The sequence below is a fragment of the Drosophila elegans genome, unplaced genomic scaffold (genome assembly GCF_018152505.1).
Source record: "Drosophila elegans isolate 14027-0461.03 unplaced genomic scaffold, ASM1815250v1 contig_476, whole genome shotgun sequence".
NCBI classification, from domain to species: domain Eukaryota; kingdom Metazoa; phylum Arthropoda; class Insecta; order Diptera; family Drosophilidae; genus Drosophila; species Drosophila elegans.
This window is the reverse complement of record NW_024545863.1, coordinates 5,041,102-5,063,850: the sequence shown is the minus strand read 5'-3', so window position 1 is coordinate 5,063,850 and position 22,749 is coordinate 5,041,102. Positions and strand designations below refer to the sequence as shown.

General features: G+C 45.5%; 3 protein-coding genes and 1 non-coding gene across 4 annotated transcripts; 2 read left to right on the top strand and 2 right to left on the bottom strand.

Annotated features, from left to right (window-relative positions):
* The first annotated feature begins 400 nt into the window (after window positions 1–400).
* Window positions 401–4,131, top strand: LOC108140380 (protein CASC3). The gene is made up of 3 exons (XM_017263084.2): window positions 401–549; window positions 623–2,241; window positions 2,846–4,131. The coding sequence occupies exons 2-3, from the start codon at window positions 672–674 to the stop codon at window positions 3,583–3,585; spliced, it is 2,310 nt and encodes a 769-aa protein (XP_017118573.1). The 5' UTR covers window positions 401–549; window positions 623–671; the 3' UTR covers window positions 3,586–4,131.
* Window positions 4,066–7,463, bottom strand: LOC108140383 (peroxisomal carnitine O-octanoyltransferase). Its single transcript, XM_017263087.2, is given in 7 exon segments — window positions 4,066–4,550; window positions 4,611–4,723; window positions 4,725–5,028; window positions 5,084–5,214; window positions 5,280–6,077; window positions 6,540–6,927; window positions 7,368–7,463. Coding segments are annotated over 6 exon segments (1,857 nt in total). The 5' UTR covers window positions 6,918–6,927; window positions 7,368–7,463; the 3' UTR covers window positions 4,066–4,417.
* Window positions 7,464–8,237: 774 nt separating this feature from the next.
* Window positions 8,238–12,184, top strand: LOC108140761 (RNA exonuclease 1 homolog). The gene is made up of 6 exons (XM_017263747.2): window positions 8,238–8,453; window positions 8,506–9,906; window positions 10,202–10,721; window positions 10,866–11,459; window positions 11,517–11,776; window positions 11,937–12,184. Exons 1-6 carry the CDS (start codon window positions 8,345–8,347, stop codon window positions 12,014–12,016), a joined length of 2,964 nt encoding a protein of 987 aa, XP_017119236.1. The 5' UTR covers window positions 8,238–8,344; the 3' UTR covers window positions 12,017–12,184.
* Window positions 12,185–22,051: 9,867 nt separating this feature from the next.
* Window positions 22,052–22,123, bottom strand: Trnat-cgu. The gene has a single exon. It is a non-coding gene; the product is annotated as a tRNA-Thr (tRNA).
* Between the last annotated feature and the right edge of the window lie 626 nt (window positions 22,124–22,749).

Here is a 22,749-nt window from a genome sequence, read left to right as displayed (position 1 = left end):
ACAGTTTCGATTACGGGGATGGGATGCACACACTGAAAGAAAATATATAGGAATTTGAAAGAAAATACGGTTTTCCACGTACAAATATTTCTAATTTAAGAAGCAATTGGACATTAAAAGAAAATGAATTCAAATAACCTAATTGTACAATGACCATTTTTGACTTGTTTTAGTCCTAAATGTTACAGATAAAAGTATGAATAAATTTTACACATTAAGTAAATATATAAATATAGTCACAAATATAACAAAATTAATTTGTTTAATTTTTTTTTTTTTTGTAAATTTAAAAATGATTAGCTTAACCACCATGGCCAGTACTGCAAAACGTTTTATTGCCACGTTACGTTTTCTCACCCAAGGCTTACGTACTTGTGCTGTGTAGCATTTTGCAGCACTGCGGCGAAGGAGAAAGGTAACCCTAGACTTTCTATTTTCTGATTGCGTTGTTGTCGAGAAAACTCAGCGAAAAGATTGGTTTTTCTGCACAATTTCCATTTCCGAACAGCATAATTAATAGAGCAGTCAGCACTTAGCGAGGATTTGCACGTGAGTTGCGATAGGAAACTGTAGCGTAGCCGTCCCAGTGACACCTAGAATCCCAACCCATTCCATTCCCCAGAAGAAGCAGCAGCAGCAGTAGCGAGGCAGAAAATCGAAGAGACCCCGCGATGGCCGAAGTGGAGAAACCGACGGCGGCCACGCCCCCGACCGACATCCCCCAGGCCACGCCTCCCATCGCAAGCGAGGTGGCCGTAACGCCCACAGCGGATGCCGCCGGGGATGTTGAGCCGGGCACCTCGCCCACTCAGGAACCCAACTCCAATTCGCATCCGCACGACTCGGAGTACGACACGGCCAGCGATCTGGAGGGAGGAGAGGATTACGACGACGAGGAGAGTGCCAGCGGAAGCGCAAGTGGCAGTGGAAGCGAAGAGGAGTCGGAGACCGACGACGAGGACGAGGAGGTGGGCAGCGAATCGGAGGATGCCGAGGGGGAGCAGGCAATGGACCGCTCCGTCGCCGACAGCGAGGCCCAGAAGAAGGTGGACGAGGACCGTAGCAATCCCCAGTACATCCCCAAGCGGGGCACTTTCTACGAACACGACGACCGAACGGCGGAGAACGAGGGCGAGGTGCTGATCGAACCGGAGAACGGTGCTGGCCAGGCACCGACGGAGCCAAATGGCGATCTCAACGGACTGGCGGCCGCCGGAGCAACGCCCACTGGCCAAACGCCCCAGATCTCACAGGCCTCCAAGACCATGCGCAAGTGGCAGCCAGCGTCGGGCGGCGATCGCTGGTCACACGATCGCTTTGAGGCCGCGGATCAGGGGCCCAAATCCCGGGCAGAGCTGTTGCAGACCTACGGCTACGATATAAGGAACGAGGACGCACCGCCTCGGGCCCGACGCCGCCGTCGATATACCCGCGGTCCGAGCAAGTACTCAAGGAACTGGGAGGACGAACAGGCCTATCTAAAGGCCAGCAATAAGGAGCGAAAACCGCCACGTCCACAAGACTTCCCGGCCCTCAATGAGCGGAAGCCACGAGGGCCAAGAACATCCTCGTCGCGCGAGGAGAAGGAGAACCGACGCTCGATCGGTGGCGGAGCTTTGGTGGCCGAGAAGCAGCAGCCCTTGGCCAGTGGCTCGAATCCGCACAGATCGCAGGAGCGGGAACGCGAGCGTGAAAGGGAGCGGGAGCGGGAGCGTGAGCGGGATCGCGAGCCCAAGAACCGCAACTTTGGGCGGATGAACGGCGGCCCAGGACGTCAGAATGGCATAGAGTTCAAGAAGAACAACCGCGGACAGCAGCCACGTGAGCGTGAGAGGGGACCCGACCAACTGGACAATCGCAACCAGAAGCAGACCACTCCACGCTCCAACCAGCAACAGCCGCAGCAGCAGCAGCAGCAGCAGCCTCAGCACCTGCAGCAGCCACAGCAGCAGCGACAGCCGCCCCAGCAACAACAGACCGCGCAGACGCCGCTCTCCACGACCAACCTGTCGCAACGCCTGCAGCAGGTGCAGCAGCGCAACGATCCCAGCCATGTGGGCAGTGTCCAGATGCACTCGCTGGCCAGCCAGAGTCAGGCGCCACAACAGCACCAGGAGCAACGAAACGCGCCCAAGCGCTACTCCAGCTTACGACGTTCCCAGCAGGAGGCCTCCCAACACCTGGCGGATCAGCAGCAGGCCCGCTATCCCCAGCAACAGTCTAGTCTGGAACAGCAAATCGGTAAGTTGAAAATTCAATATCGGTAATATTGTTCATATCTTTTAAAGATATGCATTACGTAATAAGTTACTTGGTTTCCTGCAACTTAATATTATTTCAAACTTATAAATAACTAGAAATGTTAAACAAGTTGACAAGACAGATGGATCTAATTTGGAAAAGTTGTAAGAGTTCTTAATTTTAAGATATGGCGGCTATGTGATATAGTAGTCCTACTTACAATTAAATACTTTTGGGAATATATTATTCGGACTGAGAGACTAGTTTCAAAATGATCCAAATATAATATTTCTTTACAAAAATGACAGGCAAGAATTTTCAGGAGCTATTTATGTACATTTTGTATCAACGTTTTCATTTCAAAAGTGTAACCCTTAAATCCAAACTGACTGTTACAAACAAAAAATAATACATTTTGCTTCACTTGGAATCGATTTTATATTCCTATTTTTAACATTGAAATTGATCAAATTTTTAAAGGAATACGATATCTTTAACGTTATCACCAGGCGAGTCAAAATACATACGTGTGTTCGCCTCTCTTTTTGGGACACAGTTTACCTTATACATTTCTTTTCTTTTGGTATCATCTAACATCTTGCAGGATTGTGTCACCAGCAACAACAACAGCCGCAGCAATCGCAGATCATGATCCAGGACCCACACATGCTGATGCAGATTGCCTACCAACAGCAGGAGCTGCAGGCACAGCTACAGACCATGCAACTGGGACCCACTGCAGCAGGAGCAGTGCCAGCGCCACCAAAACCACATGCCCCGTCGGCCGCCGCATATCCACAGGCCCAGGCGGCACCGTATTACGTGACCGGGACGGAGCCAGTGCCCGTGGCGGTGCCCCAGGCACCCTACGTAAATTCGGCCAGTGCCGCCTATTTGCCTCCCACTCCAGCTGCCGTGGCCTACGCCCAGGCAGCGCCTTCGGTGGTGCCGCAACCCACACCGCCGCCCGCCCAGGCTCCGCCCGCAGCGCAGCCCGCCCAGCCGTATCAGAACTACAACACGGTGGGCGGCACCACCTACTTTGTGCCGCCGGCCCAAACCGCCAGCCGACCAGCTGCCCTGCCCCAGCGTCGTCCCACGAACGCCATCCCCATCCTGCCGCCCTCCGAGAAGCACAAGGGCAAGGGCGGGGCCAAGGAGGAGGGCATATCGGACAACATCGATCACATCATCGACAACATGTTTGTGCAGCGACCTTCGGCCTTCCAGGCCACCGGCGAGGGCGCCGCACCGGGAGGAGGAGGATCGAAGGACGAGGCAGGGGCCACTCCACCGGCTGCCGAGCAGAACCTCCAGCCGGTGCCGGCCACTGGGCAGGAATGAGTGCAGGCGTACGCCGGCTTGCCGCCACAGCAGCAGCAGCAGAGACGAGGTCAAAGGATCGCTCCGCCTCCCTCCGCCGGCTACTCAATGCTGCCGCCGCACGCTGGCTACTACCGACCTCCGCCCCCGCCACACTAGGTGAACGAACCAGCTCCAAACTCAGCTCATCTGATTTTTTTTTCCCCCATTCTGTCCTCGGGTCTGCGACTCGGCGTGTTGCATTGAAATGTAGAAACGCAGTAAGAACCATTTGTAATTAGCATTTAGCTCTCAGATAATCGAACTTACTAACGAAAGCTTTTCGTATATAGAACGAGTATATATATTATGTAATCCGGCGCAAGCTCCAATTAATTTTTACGTAGTTTCTAGGGCCAGCTGCAGCGCTCGCTTTTTAAGTCGAAAGTCAAAAAGTGTTGAACGTATTCAAGCGGCTAGGCGCTTAGCTTATTTAGCCGCATTTTAGAGTTGAAACAAGAATTACCGAGAGAAATGTATTTGCCTAAACTAATCGAACATTGAATTTAAATAAACGTTTAACACGAAGTTACTTTGGAATGCTGCACACCCTGTGTTGACATATTAACTTACACACTACCTACAAAGGGTCAGTACTCAATTATATTCCGATCAAAGGTGGGTAGAATTAGGAAACTTCTTAATAAAATGAATCAGCAATCAATTATTTGCTGGAGCAAAAAGTTTTATAAATTCGGTTCAGTATTCATTAAAAAGTAAATAAGCATTGAAAAGTGTTCTGTTTGATCGAAATTATAAACGAGAACAGGAATAGATAAATTAAATAATTTCTAAATGTGCTAAGATGTGCTTTTTACAGCTTTGACACCTTGGCAAGCTGCTCCAACAGAACGCTAATGCGACGGAACGAGTCCTTGAAGATGTCGTTGAACTTGCGGGCGCTCGTCTTGATGCTATCCCGATAGGCGGTGGTATTGATGAACACACTGGCAATGGCATAATATTACATTTTGGCGGAGTATAACAAACAGATAGAATAAGCTTACGCTTCCGAGGTGATGGAGTAAAATACGCCATAGCCATCGAGTAGCATGGGCGCCACAAAGCCCACGTTGGCAGTGAAGCCCAAAGTGCTAGATGAGAGCACAAAGTTGCCCCCCGCCGCCGCTCTTCGTGTACAATGGATCATCGTAGAAGGCGGGAATGTCCATTTTGTTTTCGTATGCCGCGCACCACAGGCCAAACAAATGTCTGTCGATGCCATGTCCCTTACGGGCCTCGTTCATAAAGTGCTTGTGCTCATCGACGGCTTTGCGGAAAGCCCGGGCCAATGACATGTCACCGACTTGCTTGTTGGAGGAGGCTTTCAGAAATTCGGCCACAGCATTTGTGCAGGATCGCAGCGTCTCCGTCCGTCCATTGTAGTACTGTCGCATCAGGGCGGTCTCGTAGGTGGGAGCAATTCTGTGGGGTATAAAGTTAATCCAAATTGTGCTTAGAACACCCGTATAACAATTACTCTTTATGCATTTGGTAGTAGGTCCATTGCATGACCACCTGGACAAAGGAATCGGGATGCAGGCGGTGGGTTTTCATAAACTCCTTGCCGTAGTCATCGAACACAGTGAAAGTCGTTGTAACATCAATGCCCTAACAAGGTTGAAAAAAGAAATGAGTTAATTATCGAAATGTATATATATATATACTTTACATACCCTATCATCGATATCCTTTTGAACGCGCTTAATCTCGCTCTTGAGAGTGTCGTCCAGCTGGAACTTCAGCTCCTTGATCTCCACCACTTTGCCGTGCTCGGCCTCTGTCCAGTCAGGTTCTGGCACCTCCAAGAAGCTCAGCTGCATGAAGGTGGCGAAACTGATGCTGACGGTGCCATCGTAACAGCTGTGCTCGCCCGTCCAGTTGGAGCGTCCGTTGCGGAAGACATTGATGCTGCTGCTACGATCCGCCCAGCGGGAATGGAGGTCGCCGAACAAACCCAGCTGTGAGGACTCCTCGTAGTCCTTGGGCGATTGGTCGTACCAACAAATCTCCATGCTGGCGCTCTCCACCAGCAGCAGAGTCTCCTTGTTGGCCTCCGAGATCTCCCTCAGTCTGTTGCGGTTGCGAGCCCACGTGGTCCGGTCGTCATGGCTGAGAGTGGGCACACAGTCACCCAGCGGCTCGTAGTCCAGGATGCTGCGCAGTCGTTGCACCGCCACCAGAATTTCGGGAGCCGTCAGAATAGTGTCGTCTTCATGCACACAGTCCAGGATGAATTGGCGTCCCTTGCCGGAGATCAGGATGTGACTGGGCGTCTTGCCCTCATCCTTGGTTAGGAAATGCTTCTCGATGTGGTCCTGCTCCTCGCCGGGAATACGACACGTGGAAAAGAAGTGCTTGTAAAGTGCAGAAGAGTATTTAATCTTCCCTCCGTTCGAGGAAAGTGGCTTGATGCTGGAGTTGCGAGTCAGATCCCAAAACTCAAGGGTATGGTGAATGTGCCGGGCCAAACTCTGAGCAATTTTGAAAGTCAACCAAGAAATTACACAAAATTAATAAAATATAAATACAGTAGATTCTTCAAATTATACTTCGATCGAAAGAGTTAAATTAAACAAAACATGAATATTTAAACACAAAGTAGCTTAACGGACAAGTTTGCTGCCTGGGAACAGTATGTCTTTTTAAAACCAAACTGTTTAATTGCAAACACAATTTGCTACTCAAATTTGTTCTAAGTATGCCAATTTTTTTGTAGCTTACTAGCGTTAATTGAAATTGCACATTTTTAAAATCGACCTCTGCATTGTTGAGGTAGTAACAAAAATGATGTGACAACGGCACCAATCTAAAATCTTTGCAAAACACCAAGCTTAGGTAAGATTGATTGCTTTTTATACAATTTATATTCCAATATTCTACTATCTTACGATTTGAATTGCTCTTATTGAGCTTGTCTAGGTCTGCAAACTCACCTTGAGCATGTATTCCGTGGTCTCCGGCACACCGACCATCTCCAACTGACAGGGCATCACCATAAGTTGGTAGGGCAGGAGCGGCATTCGGGTCAAGTGGTATGCGTAGTCCTCCCACCAAGTTCCCAGCCAGTTCTTCATGCTGGCCGCCCGTTTCTTGAGCTGTTCGTGGAGCTGGGCGCCCACTCCATTCTGGAACTCATTGATGGTCTTTCTTGCCTGAGTCAACTCCTCCTTGGTCCCGAATGGCTGGATGGCGGTGAAGTACCGCTCCATGGTGTCCTTTAGTTCCGGCAAAGGGAGCGACGGCAGCGTCTCGTCAAAGTCAAAGGTGTTCTTATCATCTTTGTTCATGAAATATAGGCTCGCCCGATCCATGGTGGTTTATCTGCAGGGAATAGTGCAGAGTGTGAAGATTAGTTTGCGAGTGGCTAACAAAAGGCCTATGTTCAGACTGAAAGCAAAACACTAATCAAATCTGGAACCACTTTCGTGTACATTTCGGGTCCAAAGTTCCAACAATAAATACATTCAAACCGAAAAGAACTTGTTATCAAGATATATTTAACAAATCTAGTAGGATAGAGACTAGGAATGTTTGCTAAAATCACAATTTAATGGTAATTTAATATGTAACTACGAGGTGTGAATGTGTGAAGTTCAAAGTCATATGTTTGGTTGGCATAAAGGTAGACAGCGAGATAATCCACCAATCAGGGGCACAAAGTCCGTGCTTCTCTGTCGGATTGGGTGCTTTTTAAATATTTATATTCCCAGAGAACTGCCGGCGCGCTGGTGAAATCACTGGCCAATTTCTCGGCAACTGACCTTTGGACTCGATTGAATTTACGTTTGTCTAAGAGACCCGAACCGCCAGACTGCCGTTATACGACTGAACCCAAACAGAGGTCTGCTATCGCAGCAAACCTCGTTGAAGCTCTATATACATACTATCGCATCGCGGGGTCCGCCTACCGCGTCCTCTGACTCAGTGTGATATTACATTTATCACCTCACTCATTAGCAATCGATGGCAGACTGCGTCGGCAATTGATAAGAACCGGTTTCATTTGAATTTCTATATAGATTTCTAGATTATAAATTCTAGCGTACACACCCACACACCTGCAAGCGAGACGGCAGATAAATAACTGAAGTTTATACCCGATTTAATGTGCTACTGCAGTTAGACTTATAACTGATAACATTTGAGCAGATAAGCAAGCGAATTAGTAGTTATTTTAATTAATAATTGTGTCATTTAACTGAAGACACTTTGTTTACAAGCGATTGCAAAACCGCTGGCAGTGCGAACAGCTGACTATTAGAGTTGCCAAGCTTTTCGCATGCCTTTGTTATTATTCGCTATTATTAAAATACAACTTTGTTCATGATTTGTAATAATTATTCCACAAACTGACGTTATTATTTTAACATTTAATCTCAGAGTTTTTATTGTGTCGGAATTTTGCTGAATGAAGTTTCGCGCCAAGCAGACGACGGAAATATCACACATATCAACTGTCACTATTTCTAATATTATTAATTATTATAAACTAAACTTATTCTTGCACTTACAAAAATTAAATTAATTATATTAAATCAATAAAATAAAAAATATATATAAACAAATGAAATGCCAGTCATAGCACCCAAGCTGCCACCCATCTGGTAACGCTGGAGAACAGCTGTTTGTGACAACTGACGAAATGAGAGAAAGAGACGGCAACAGAGAAAATAGAACGAAATTTGGGACGCTTTATTGAGCGGCTTGAATAAATTGCGAATCCTCGCCAGCGCCCGAAATGCTGCCGTCCACGGGCCTCTTCAAGGGCTTTCTGTGCCCGTATTTCGACGGCAAGGATGCAGAGGCCTGCCGTCGTCCCTTTTGTCACTTCAAACATGCCCGCAAAGGTGAGAGCTTGCAGTCGATTTGCATGAAACACTAACCACTTCCGGTTTTCAGACGATGTGGAGGCCGCTCCGCCCGCAGAACCCGCCCCCGTGCCCGAGTACAAGCCGGCGCCCAAGCTGCTCTCCCTGCCACTGCCCCAGATCGCGCTCTGTGCGCCGCGGAAGAAGTCCAACCTGGAGTACCACCCGGAGAAGCCGGCTCTGAACGCCTCGCCGGCAAAGAAGAAACAGGAGGCGGCCGTGGACAATGCCCCCAAATATGTGCCCGGCCAGCCATCAGCCACAAATGGAGGAGGCTACGACGATTGGCAGGCGGTTCTGGAAAAAGAGATCGACGAGCAGATGCAGGTGGAGATCGAGGAACAAAGCCAGGAAAACAATGACGAGGAAGAGGTGGTCAAAACACAGTCGGAGGAGCAGCCACAGAAAGTCGTTGACTGCCTCAAAAAGGAACACAAGTCGAGCAAGGAGCGGGAAAGGGACAAGGACAAGGAAAGGGAAAAAGTGAGAGACCGTGACAAGGAAAAGATCAATAATAGGGAGAAGGAGAAAGACATTTCAAAGGACAAAGAGAAGTCGAAAGAAAAATCCAAAGAAAAGGACAAGGAAAAGGAGAAGGACAAGCGGAAGTCATCCCAAAACGAAAAGGATCGTTCCAAGGACCGCCACACCTCCAGCTCAAGTTCCTCCAAGCACAAGTCTTCCAGCTCGTCTTCCAGCAAGAAGTCCTCCAGCAGTGACAGGCAACGGGACGAGAAGAGCTCCAGTAGCAGGCACAAAAGCAGTTCCTCATCAACCGCCTCGAAGAGTGACCACCACAACTCCAGGTCCTCGAGCTCGCGCTCCAAGTCAAAGAGCAGTTCATCGTCCAGCAAGAACACCGGCACCTCCAAGAGTGAGCCAGAGGCGGAAAAGGAAACGGAAGCAGCTGCAGCACCGCCAGAACCCATTGATTGCCCCGACGAACTGGACTTTGACTTCGAGGTGGACACCTCTGAGGGGGAGATAGTGCGCCAATGCGAGATGATATTCGACGAGATGGAGAAGAAGTTCGCCCAGATGCACAAGGACGAATGCGGCGAAGCCAATCCAGAAAGCTCTCGCAAGCGAAAGGCTCCTTCGCCGGACATCGACACCTTCACAGAGGCGGCGACAGCGGCTTTGCAGAAGCGGCGGGTGGCCCACGAGAAGGCGGACAGGATCAAGCCACACGCGGCTGCCTCGGTGGCGGTGCGCAAGCCCAATCACATCCGGAATGCAATGCAGGCAATCTTCGACCGGCGGGCGGAACTGAGGCGCCAGGAGAAGTTGCAAGCCGAGGCCGCTGCCGAGCAGCTACGACTGGCCCAGGAGCGAGTGCGCCAAGCGCAGGAGGAGCTCCGTCTGGCCAAGGTCAACTCCAACCTTACGCCCCTCATCCCGCGAAGCGCTTTGACTCCCCCAGTGCGTTCAGGTAAGCACTGTTGTAACCAAGTTAACAAGAAACTGATGTCATTATTATTTCGATGAAATTATGGTTATTGTTTTGGTCGCTATTTCCTTTTTCGTTGTACGTACCTTCACACAGGTAAAATAATGAGTTCATTTTGAAGATTATCTTAATTTCACATGAAAATGTAATATTTAAGTGATAAGTAACTACTGATGAGATAATTCTAAAAAGTAACGAATTATCATTAATGAATAATTTAGATACACCTAGAAATTATGAAATGTATATAATGTTGCTATCATTAACTATTTTGTAGCTCGCAGCATTGCGCCAGTGGCCAACATAGTAGCCATAGCTCGGGCCAAGAAGAAGATTGAGGAGCTGCAGGCCGAGAAGAAGCCAGCCTTCACGCCTGCCCAATCCTTTAAGAGCGCCGGTCGGGTGGCCCACAAGCCGACGGCTGCGCTGGACAAAGCTGCGCCGATGGCCAGCGAGGCCAATCCAGAAAAGCCCACCGTTCTGGATCCAAGCAGCTCCAAAATTTCCTACAACGTGCGCATACAGTATTACGAGATGATGGTGAAGCACTGCACCATCATCTATCCGCAGCTAGCAGACGCATGGGAGCGGGCCCAGGTGGAGGAGTTGGCCGTCTTCAAGAAGTGCAACACGCCTGCCATCTACAAGAACAGCTGCATGCTGGCGATTAACAAGCTTCGCAAGGAAGCTATCGAGGCGGGAAACAGACCAAGTGTGGCCAGCAAGACGGTCTCCCATGAGATGATGCTGGGCGGCAAGCGGGCGCTCACCACCTCCTGGAGCGTAGAGAAAAAGGAGTACGTTAGTGATTTACATAGTGGATATTGTTTTAATGAACCACGGCTCTTACTAACAGCTCCGTTTCATAAATACAATATAAATTTTTATTTATTTATTTATTACATTAACAAACATTAATTAGGAATCCCTTCCTTTTCCAGCAAACTGGGCTCCTTGGGCAATGGCGAACCTTTCGACGCTTTGGACGCAGAGAAAGCGTACGAAATGGTCTTCGATCTGCGCCTAACGGAGGAGCAGTTGGTGGAGAACGGCTATCCGCGACCGGGCGAGAAGCGGGGATCAGCAATAATACGCGCCTGCCGACCCAACCGCCGGCCCAATCAGAGCGAACGTTACTGTTCCCGCTGCGGCAAGGTGTTCAGCTTGGATATATACGAGCACAAGGGCTTCGATATGTGCAACTATCATCCGAAAAGCACGGGCTACCGGCGAGGATTCACGGACAACCAGCACCGCTGCTGTCAGCAGCCGGCTGGCACTCCGGGCTGCACCTATGCCAATTACCACGTAAGCGACTACTACGATCCGGACAAGCTAACCTGTTTCGTGAAGACGATCGAGCGGGGTGAGGAGTTGGTGCCCACCAAAAAGGATATCTTCGCATTGGATTGCGAGATGTGTTACACGACTCATGGAATAGAGCTGACGCGCGTCACTGTGGTGGACATTAACGGACGCAGCGTGTACGACGCTCTGGTCAAGCCGGATAATCAGATTGTGGACTACAATACCACGTAGGTGTAGATGGTTTAGACGAATATCTTTACTGATCAAACATATTTCGGTTCTAGCTACTCGGGCATCACAGAGGCCATGCTCTCAAAGGAGACGCGCAATATACGCGATGTTCAGGCCGTGCTGATGTCCATGTTCCATGCCAAAACCGTGCTCGTTGGCCACAGTTTGGAGAGCGACCTCAAGGCACTCAAACTCATACATGACGTGGTGGTGGACACCTCGGTGCTATTTCCCCACAAGATGGGTCCGCCAAAGAAGCGCGCCTTAAAGACACTCTGCATCGAAAACCTAAAGCGTATAATACAAGAGAACGGTGAGTTTGTCACAGGAAAAATAAATATAGCTAGGCATGGTTTATTAGTAAACATTTGGTTTCTATGGTCTACCAACCATTTTTAAATATGCCTTTATTTTAAAAATAAGTATCTTTGTGCGGCGAAGAGTGTTTTGTTCAATACGTTTTTCCTCCACAGAGGCCGGCCACGACAGTGCCGAAGATGCGGAGGTGTGCATTCAGCTCATCAAATACTATCTGCGCAACAAAATCAGTTAAGCTGCCTTAATGTACCACCATCAGCAATCAGTTCAAAAGCATTACATACATCTGTTAATTTGTATATCATGCCCATTAAGAAATCAAAGCCTTAGCCCCTAACTGACCCATATTTTGTAAGCTCAATCTGTATTTATAAATAAACCATTAAGCTTTCACAGCGGAAAAGTACTGGTCCTTTTTTTTTGGCCATATAAGTGTAATCCGGTTTCCAAGGCATGAATTATATAAATATACCTTTCATACATAACATGAGATTTTAGTGATTTAAGTTTGATACATTTTAATTTGAGTATTCGAGTATTTTATTTATATTCTCCCTAAATACCGAAATAAACAAAAAACTTAAAAATATATGAGGAAACCTTTTTATTTTTAACTATTTATTACGTTAACTCTAAACGAATTTATTGAGTCCTTTTGACAATTTCGTTTTTCCACTTTCAATCCCAGGCATTCTTTTATTTTTCTCTATTTAATTTAGCCCTGGTCATTTTTCCTTACTTTTTTGGTTCTCTTTACTATCGATAACAATTCAATGAAAAGCAATTGGAAAGTTTTGTAAAGTTTTTTACCTGGCACAGCGTTACAAACTGTAATTGCAAGTTTCGTGCCTGACGCACATCACAGAATGTTCGCTTGTGGCTCGCTGCTGTTCTTTCCCGCCTCCAGTATCCTGCCATGTTTTTGTTGCTTTTATTTAAATGTAATTTTAATCAGATTGCGGCGATATTTTATATTTTTCAATTACACCCGGCTTCGTCTGCTGGCCGTGGGCACCATCTGGATGTTCGCTTCATGTCCTCCGCGTTGCCGCATGATTTTTCAATTTTAACGTTTTATAATTTTCTGTTTCCCGATTCGCGGAAAGTTTAACTTATTGAACGGGGCCCATGGTATGCAGGCAAAGTTCCAGCACTTAATTTGGCATAATTGTTGCCGCCGGCAATGTTCCATCGAATGACAGGGCATGTCATAAGCACAAGGTGGGGTTCCCATTCCCCAAAACCCCCTTTATTCGAGAAATGGGTGATGGCGACACGTGTTTATCTATTGAGCTGGCACAACACAACCTAACGAAAAGTAAATAATATTAGTGGTACTTGGCAGTGACAATGTGCATATGTGACCCAGTACGAGGAGGAGGCCCAAAGGCCACATCAAGCACACAAACCAGGATGCGGAAGTGCTGCTTGAGGCTTAGCAACAAGAGCAGCATCGCTAGAAACGCAGTTACACAGAAAGTAAATATTTCAATAAAACTTATTTCACACTTTTGTGATTAAAAAATTCACACATAAAATGCATGCCTTTATAATTTAATATAAGTTCGATTCTAATTCACTAAATATCGCTACCAATTGCAGTTATTATAAAATCCCCTTACAGAAATACCAGGACTTACATTTTCAAAATCTAGACTTGACTAGCTTGCTTTAGGTTGTATTTAAAATCACTGTACCATTTTTTTGTTTTACTTTTTTTAAATCTTTTCTGAGTAATGAGTTTTAGAAGTCGAATTGCCATAATTTTGTAATTTTTTTCTCTGTGCATTAGAACAAGGCGGCTTGAGTGGAGCCAGTGGGCAAAACAAACACTGGGCCAAATACAAACACAAATAAAAAGCCAAAAACCAAGGGGTAGTCGGCGGTTGGGCTTGGGAGTTGGCTCTGGGTCGGTGCTGCTTGACTTGTCACACATTGTTGTTGGGCCCCAGCCTGGTCGGAAGTTTACTTAAGACCGTCGAAATAGAGGCATTAAGATCTTTACAGTTAATCCCTTGAGCAAATGCTGTGTGGTCGCGACGACAACACCGTGTTGTGCTGCGGTATGGTGCGGTGCGTGTGTGTAAGGATGGGTTGTACAACCTCGTCTAGTTTTAGTTGTAGTTAAGGCATTAAAAAAGGCTTAAAGGCTTGCCGAGCCTTTTCGAGCCCCAAAGCCCGCATAGGTAAGTATATTGGCCGGGCCCCGACTGCCTATGAATATTTCATTCCGCCTTATGACAACATGCATGCCGACTAAGTGCTTTAAACATTTAGCCTAATGCGCCGCCCCCTTTTAATTTGCTCTGGATTCGTCACTTATTTAACCAAATTGCGCATACGCCGCATCGTTCGACTGCAGAAATATTAAAGTGCTCTTCTCCTTTCGAGTGCGGGTCTAAGCCTGCAGCGCATCTGGCCTGGGCCAAGAAACCTTTTTAGAACTTTTCCGTAGCGCAAGCAACCAAAAAAAAAACTGATAAGCTGCCGCTATGCCCAATCTAAATAAGGTAGAGGCTAAAGGCGGCGGTGGCAAAGGAAAAAATTGCGACCGTGGGCGGACCGAAGGGAAAATAAAGAAACCTGGCAAAGCAATGCCGGGGGCCAAGAGCCAGATGAAGGCAAAGCTGGCGGTAAACGCAAAATAAAGTCATCACAAACATATTAGCAGCTAAAAACACCTGAGCAAATAGATTTATATGCACGATAAAGCACGAAGTAATTTCCCCTAGATCCTGTCAACCACCACTGGGTAGTATCCCACCAACCCAGCCACGCCCACAAGCCCACACGCCCACACGCCCACACGCCTACACGCCTGTTGCCTAAGCCGCAAAGTAGCAGGAAGCACAAGATAACATCACTTTATTGTAAGAAAGTTAAAACACAAAAATGCAAGCCAGTCCCAGCTGGCAGTGAGTGTGTGTATGCCATGGAGCACTAAAAAAATATCCAAAAAGTACCTTTGTATGTGCCAAATTTGTGGGCTGGGCTAGGCTGGGCTAGGCTGGGCTGGGAAACAACAAAGCCATGGCGTAAAACTTCTCAATGCCGTTTGCCGCTGTTTTACGAGCCATTTCCGTTTTTGGGAGGCTGAGTGTGAGAATGAGGATGAGGCTGATGTTGCTCTTCCGTTTCCTTTAGGTGTGAAATTATAAAATTTGTAGCATAATTCTAGGCTGCGCCGCCGGCAAGCAAGTGGAGCACGCGTGCGTCCACGTTGTAAATACATAAGTTCAGCGGATCCGGGTCGCATTTGTAGTTACGGTATATGCACGGAATGTCCCGCGACTCCGGGGAAGTCGGCCAGTTTATGGCCCTGGCAAGTGCACGTCAGGACACACACGTAACGCTTTTATTTCGTACTTAGCAGGACATTTTTGTGCACTTGCCCGGAGTGGAATTACTCTCGCCCGGGACTGAAGAATCGGGTCGAAACTTGACTCGGCTCAGTCACACAGAAAGATTTTTTGCTTCTTATTTTTTTCTTAAATTAAAAATTTTAAACAACCATTTCGTTACCTAACAATAGCCAATTACAATGTCTATTCAGTTCTTTTTTGACTTTAAAAAAAAGAATAAATAAATTTTTGATGTTAACCTATTTCTTAATTTAATATCTTGTTAACTTCTTTACCTTAAAATAGGCAATTATAAATAATGTCTTTTTAGCCATTTTTGTCTTTAAGAAAATATTTCTGTAAAGTATGCCTGTAAGATAATTTTATTAAGTGTTTCACAGGAGTTCCACATCTGAGGTTAAGTTTTTGCATTATTTTATACAGTGAACCGTATGCTTTTTAATTATTTAAACAATAAACAAGCCAAGAAACATTTTCTTGAACATGACTAGAACGTGAACATATAAGAAAATAATAAAACAGTGGGTTGGCCACCTAATTTCCTGTGCAGCCATGAGCTTAAATTATCAGAACTTTAATTCTTTTTGAAACGAAGCAAACTTGGTTCATGTGTGGATTCCCATTCAAGCCGCCATTCAGAAGCAATTTCCCCAATGAGTTGTCGAGTGCATGTGAGATTCGTTAGGCGAAAATTGTCATCGGTCCCCTCTTTGTTTTTTTTTGCGAACTTTGAAAAGCGTGGGTGGAAGTTGGAAGGGCGACCCAGGCCATTAGCAGAATGCTTGACAAATAATAAGGGCAAAAACTATTAAGTTGTCGCCCGTACACTCGCCACACTCACATACATGACTGATGACGTCCAGTGAAGGATGGCACGCAGGACTCGAATTGACATTGCTCAACATGCCAGTCAAGTTGGCGACCAAAGTTCAGGCAAAAACGGCCAAGATTTGCCGCGGCTGGCAACTAAAAAAGTTAATTGCAGTTAATGACGACATTAATCACAAGAAAATGAAGCCGGGCGCAATGACAATAAGCACAAAGCGACAAATGAAGAGCCAACTTGAAGCGTCCGCTTCTAAGGCTGTTGCACTGAGAAAAAAAATTCATCTTGCGGAAGCAATAACTGGGGATTTTTGACAAAAATTTCGAAAAGAATTTTCCTAGAAAAAAGCTTGTATTTAATTTCCTTAAGCCTATTGTCACTTCTAAAACGGAAAACCTTTTCATATTAAATTATTAGGTTTTTAACTCTAAGTTTAGGATGCCTTGATTTATGATGTATGAATTTTAGAAGCTAAAGTGGTAAATGTGGTAAACTAATGACATAATTTTTACCAAAAATTACATATGTGAGGCAACTGCAAATTCAAGGTTTGATAATTTAGAACTTTTATAAATTAGGTAAATATTTTAGGATGGACTCTATGTCCTCCTGGTAAGCGGAAAGTTGTTTCAAACCAGATAACAATTATGGATTTTGGCTGTCAAAATTCTAATTTTTGCTTTTGAATATAAAAAATAAACGAAATAAAGCTAATATTTGTTTAAAATATATTTATTTTTGGCAGTGTCTTCTGTGTTTTGTTGCTTGTTGCAGGCGAGTCCGGCAGCCAGGCGTCTATTAACACCGATCCCTGGGACTTGGCCGGCACTCACAAAGCCGGCCAGACAATGGGAAAGTTGCGTCAGCCCCAGACTTTCGAGAGCGGAGCGCAACAAGCGGCAACAGGAAGTGAGCGCGTAGTAGGAAAAGCAATTTTACTGCGAGTTTCCTCAAGACAAATAAGTCCGCTGGATCAAAAAGGACTTTCAGACGGGGCACAATAGAAATGAATTATAAGCGACAAGCGGGCGAGGAAGTGGGTATTTAGGGTGTGTAGTAGGTGGGTAGTGGGTGGGTAGTGGCTGTTCTTGGGGTGGCAGTGTCAGCGATAATAATGAAGTAGCATGACTGATGATGCCGCCTTAGTGCAGCCTGGAAAAAGAACAACTTCGACGCGGTCCATTGCGATTAGGCGGCAATAAAGACAGCGACAAGCCAGTAAAATGTTTTCCTTTGTTTTCTCTCTTCACCTAACCGCTTTTGTTTTTGCCAGCCTTTGTATATTTATTGCTTTTGTCTTAGGCATTTTTTTTGTCCATCCCCCAGCTGTATGGAAATCAAAGTGGCTGCGTTTATATAATGAAAATGAGCGCTCGGCAAACGCTTTTCATAGTTGGCATTAATTAAGCCAGATTCCCGGCGAACTTCCATTGATTGTGCTGACGTGGGGATGACAGTGGTCGGCCCAGGGAGATAAGGGAGCCAAGGGACTTCTCCTTGGCTGGTGGTCAGGTAAATGAGCTGCACGTTCTCCAGAACTTGACGCACGACCGCACAATTTCGCTCAAGGAAGCTGCAGCTGCTCCGGGTTCATTGGATTGGTGGTGTCAAAACAAAGGCACTTGCGGAATTTATGCAACATGAGCATCTATAACTTATCCAATTAAAACTCAATAAACGCCGCCTGCCAAAGCCCGGCAAACAGATGAAGACGCCATGCCAACACCCAGACAGTCAGTGGCATCTGCCAAGTTGGATGTTGGGCTCGGAAACTTCCGCCCGGTTCAATAGCATCCAACACCCATCCGCCCTGGCTTAACACAGCGATTACAAGTGCCTTCATCTTGTAATCCACTTTCGGAAATGCACCGCACACACCCATACCCACACCCGCACCCGCACCCAAATCCCTTCGAGCGATCGAATGCCTCCAGGAAGCCCGGAGTGACAGACACAAATTGAAGATGACAAAATGTCTAAACAAGTGAGTGGGAGTTCAGTCGATGGCAGTGGCACTGGAACTGGCAGTGGGGTGTGTGTGGGCGTGGCATAGAGCATATCTAGCGGAATAATCAATAAATTACACACCTGTCTGGTCACAGCAAATTTATATATCCCCCCGCATTGGCAGAGTTATGGTCATGGGGAAGGATCCGCAGTAAGAGCAGGACAAGAGCAGGAGCAGAGATAAAAGGAGCTAGATAAGACAGGAGGAGTGCATAGAAATATTTTTCACAGAGATTCCAGCGAGCGTCGGCGGCATTCCGCAGGTGCCGTCTCCACAGGATGCCAAGGAAAGGTCCTCGTCCTGTCCCATTGGACATCGCCGTCCGAGTCAAAGTCCTTTGCAGTCAAGAGAAGAGATCTTAGCTGCACTCAGAAAAAAGCAGGCAGTTTGCAGGCTCAATTATAGTAATTCCAAAAGCATTCCACTCGTTAAATACACTTTAAATACTTTTGAATAGTCTTACAATAAGAGTAAATAATGGTTTTCAACTAACTATTTAAGGCCTTTTGAGAAAAATTCCCCTTATTTAAGAAATATTTTCTTGTTTTTAGAAAGTAGTAATCGTTTCTTGGACTTAAATTAAATAAAGTTTTATGGCAAATTTATTATATTTAGAGTGTGTTTTACTTTGAGAGTGAGCTGTAATTATTTTTATATTTATTTAAAACAAAAGTAGATTTGTTATAGTTCGTTTTATCTCATTAGAGATTCGATATTTGAAGAGCTCTGCATTTCTCGCAGTGCAGTTATTCCGCTTGAGCCTTAATATTTCACGCTAGCTGGGTTTTCGATTGTGTTCGGCTTAGACTCGCCGTGGACTTACCTCTGTACTTGTCTGGTAATTGCTCTGCCCAAGGCCTGGACTAGCGCTTAGCCAGGAATTTTTCATGACGAGCGAATGGGGAGGGGGGTGGGGAAAGCGAAGAAGGACCTGGAACTGAAACTGGAGCTGGCCAGGACTCGTGGCACTGAGTGAGTATTTGTGCGTGCCACACTGACAGGCAGAAATGCGAGGCGGCACTGAATTTTTGATTTATGTGCCTTACTTATGCTTTTACTTAGTTGTCTGCGGCGAGTTGCCTCAGATTCCCAGACTCCGAGCCGAGTCTTATGGACGAGCCACCAAATTGATGCTAAGTGCTTGGGTGCGCGTGCGAAATGGGTTGGCTGGAAGCGGCATGGAGAAAGGAGAAAGGAGTCCCTGCCCACACGAGACTTTCACACACAATTCCGAGCAGCTACACACTCTTTAGTTTGCCAACACATACTCACACCCATTTACGCATATTAAATACCATCCTTGGAGAGTCATCAGCATTCCTCGAGCGGTTTTTATTTCCGTTTTCATTAGTTGCTTTTTACACAAGCGACACTCACTCACCCACACAAGCGTAATAGCATTAATGTCTCGTTTACTTCTTCCCAGGACCCTTTATGCAGTGTATGTGTGTGTGATATGTGCTATATATGTGTTATGTCAATGGCAGCCATTTCTATGTTTGCTCACGTATTCAGCTGTTGACATTCCAGTGCACTGAAGAGCTACACCATCGGACATCGGACATCGGACATAGAACATCGGACGCTGACCGAGTGAAAAATGAAATGAGAAATTGCCCCGTATATTTTGCAGCATCAACAGGCGATTTATCCAGCACTCAACAAAGGATTTTAATTTAACCCGTCGTTAGGCAAGCAGCTAATTTGTATTTCATAATTTTTGGGTGAGAAAATAAAGCAAGCAAGAGGTTTGGTTTTGTTAACTTATTTGACAAAATAGCGCGTTTGTTGTATCAAGTATTGGCATGGCTTTTTGTAACTGCTAGAATGTTAAGTGAGTTATAGCTTTTCTATGCATTTTTGATATAAATATTAAAAGTATTGCACCCTCAATAGTAAAAGACTGGCTTGTTGTGCCAGGAATCTTGCAACAGAAATTTTAAATACAAGTTAAAACACTCATTGTATGCATGTTACATATATATATATATATGGGGTTTGTCAAAACATTACCCTAAGTCCAATTTAAACAAATTAATAAATTTAAGACAATGGATTTATTGCAAATACAATAGTTTTGCCTTATCTCTAACAAAGCGTTTATTTCTCCGTCTTAGCTGCATTGCTGTGTGGGCCGGATTTGGACTCAAAAACAGGACGAAATAGGATTTTGGGCGCTAATCAAATCACGTACTTAGCGAAGTAAAATACATGCGCACAGACCCATAAGCACAGAGGACGAAATGAAAGCAGCTCAAAAGTGCGCCACACATTTTGTACTCTACACATTTCGTGGGAGGTGGAGGTTGTGGGTGAGTTGGGTGTTTTCGAGGCCGTCTTCTAAGGAGGCGCATTAATATCACATCTACACGAGAGTGTGTGTACGTGTGTGTGTGTTTCTATGCCACATGTACACACACATGTGTATGAAACTTTGCTGGCACAAAGGCAAATTACGAGCGCATTTAAACTGGGGCGCGAGTGCTACTTAAATAACTCATTTAGGGGCCCAGTTTCCAGCAGAGAAAGAGATGGCTGGAGGGGCAGTAAGGAAGATGGAAAATGGCACACACACCGATGCCCACACCCAAATACACACACGAACTCGTGAGTGTGTGGCCACACAAAATCAACAATAAACTTTGTCATCTCAATTTGCTTATTACCAGTAGGATGCCACCGAACTTTCTTATTAATGGTGGGCGATTGCAACATGTCCTTGCCTCTGTTCCACCAACATGCACTTGAAGAAATATCGCGATCATAAGGACATTATATTGAAGTTTACCATCTATTTTTAAATACTTAATAAAGTTATAGCTTAATTTTAAATTTAAGTAAAGAAATATGAATAAATCCGTTCAAAGCTAGGCGAATTAAGACAACAGCAGCTTATTAAATTTTACCACAAAATATTATCAATTATTTTTGATTTCAAAAATCTTAGATGTGGAATTGAACAAGTAGAACATTGTTGAAAGTAAAAAGTCTGATGTTATTGAAGAATTTAAACCCTCCTCTAAAACCTGTTAAGGGCTATTATCTATTTGTTTTTTCCGCGTGCACTCCGGCAGCGCGGCAAACTTTTCATTCCAAAGTGTTGGAAACCCTGACCAAGACGCGCCGTAATGCGGCCAATCCCCTTCGAAGAACCGCAAAATGGCAGCGCGAATGGCAGTGAGGTGTGTCCTGTGGCACATCCTTCCTGCGTCGCTGCCATGTCTTGCGGTTAGCTGCACGTCGCAAATTACAGAATCCATAATTAGTGTCTGTCATGTCGACCCCCGACCCCCGACTTCGTCCCCATACCCCAAAGCCCATCAGCCATCGCCCATCGGGCACCTTCAATCCACTGAGCATCCGCGAAGGCGCGGCTGAGCTGCACTTGAGTGGCTGCTGCTGCTCTAATTGCAAGTAAATATTTTATGCGGCAAGCCAGTTTTAATTGCCAGCTGAAATAAATACGGAATCATTATAAAATTATTTAAAATGTGTTGCGGCAGGGTAGTGGTAGTGGTAGTGGGTCTACTGGCCCACATTTGTAGTGGCAGCAAGTTTTAATGATGCCCCATCCTCTCCACTCCTTTCCTCTGCTCCCCCCATATCCAGTCCTCATCCAAATCCACTTTCATATGCATTCGCGTTGCTCGTTTCTGGGCCGGATAAATGCAAAAATCACGCAAATTATCGAAACATGCGCAAGCACACTCCACAAACTTCTGGCGACTTTGCCGCATAAATCTTGCCAAAGTCAAAAAACATAAAAAAATACTTTGACCGGCGAACGAGCGGGAGCGAAGGAAAAATATTCTATAAATCTTGAGGTAGCAGCGTCCAGGCACAAAGACGAACTTTCCACTGCCGCAAATTGCAAAACTTCTGCATTATCGTATTAAGTGCGAACACGGCGCAATCGATTGGAAATTGCAGCAGAAGCAGCAGCATCAGAAGCAGCAGCAGGAGCAGCCAGTTAAGGCCAGTTTCGAAAAATCACCACAGCAAAAGGTGCGGTATATATATGAAAAAAATTATTACATTTTGGACAAAAAAAAATAAAAAAGATTTTCAGTTTGTTGCCCCCTGTGAGGGTTGAACTCACGGCCTTTGGTTTACGAGACCAACGCTCTACCACTGAGCTAAAGGGGCGGGGTGAAAGTTGACGGTCGGATCGTATTAGATCTTAACTGCTTGCAACGATCGTTTTGGAGAACATTCTGGAATTGACTGCCTTATCGATGCACTACCTTACCGACATACGATTGAGAAAAAAAATAAGAATTTCAGTTGGCAACATGAACCAGCTTAGAAAAGTTGTTGGCCACGCGGTCTTGATCGTTCTTCAAGTATTTTCATTATAAAATAAAGGCACTCAAAAGTGTATTTGTAATTCTAGGATTTATTTTTGCCTTTTTAAAATAAGACATGTTTGACATTGAAATAAAAATTTAACCGAAATCGGGAGGCTGAATTTTTAATACCCTTTAAGTTAAAACCGTAAATGACTAGGTGAGTTTGGCTCGATTACTTCTACGATTTTTTAATTTTGAATTAAATCAAATAAGTTTTAAGTTTTATGTTGATGTGTTTTGAAATCTGTTCCACACACTACGAATAAACTGCATGGAAAAGATATATTACAGCTCATTCGATAAATAAATGGCTATCAATAAAAAATAAGTGTTTAATATTAAATATTTCTACCTGCTTTAACACTGAGAGGTGTCACACCTTAGAGCTGTTTTGCTTGGTTTAGTCATAATTTTGAAGTACCA

What these genes read in the sequence shown, in the direction of transcription:
- LOC108140380 (XM_017263084.2), top strand. Translation starts at nt 672, where the DNA reads ATGGCCGAAGTGGAGAAACCGACGGCGGCCACGCCCCCGACCGACATC. An exon ending in TAGTCTGGAACAGCAAATCG is followed by an intron (nt 2,242 to 2,845) that starts GTAAGTTGAAAA and finishes AACATCTTGCAG; the next exon opens with GATTGTGTCACCAGCAACAA.
- LOC108140761 (XM_017263747.2), top strand. Translation starts at nt 8,345, where the DNA reads ATGCTGCCGTCCACGGGCCTCTTCAAGGGCTTTCTGTGCCCGTATTTC. An exon ending in GACTCCCCCAGTGCGTTCAG is followed by an intron (nt 9,907 to 10,201) that starts GTAAGCACTGTT and finishes ACTATTTTGTAG; the next exon opens with CTCGCAGCATTGCGCCAGTG. An exon ending in GCGTATAATACAAGAGAACG is followed by an intron (nt 11,777 to 11,936) that starts GTGAGTTTGTCA and finishes TTTCCTCCACAG; the next exon opens with AGGCCGGCCACGACAGTGCC.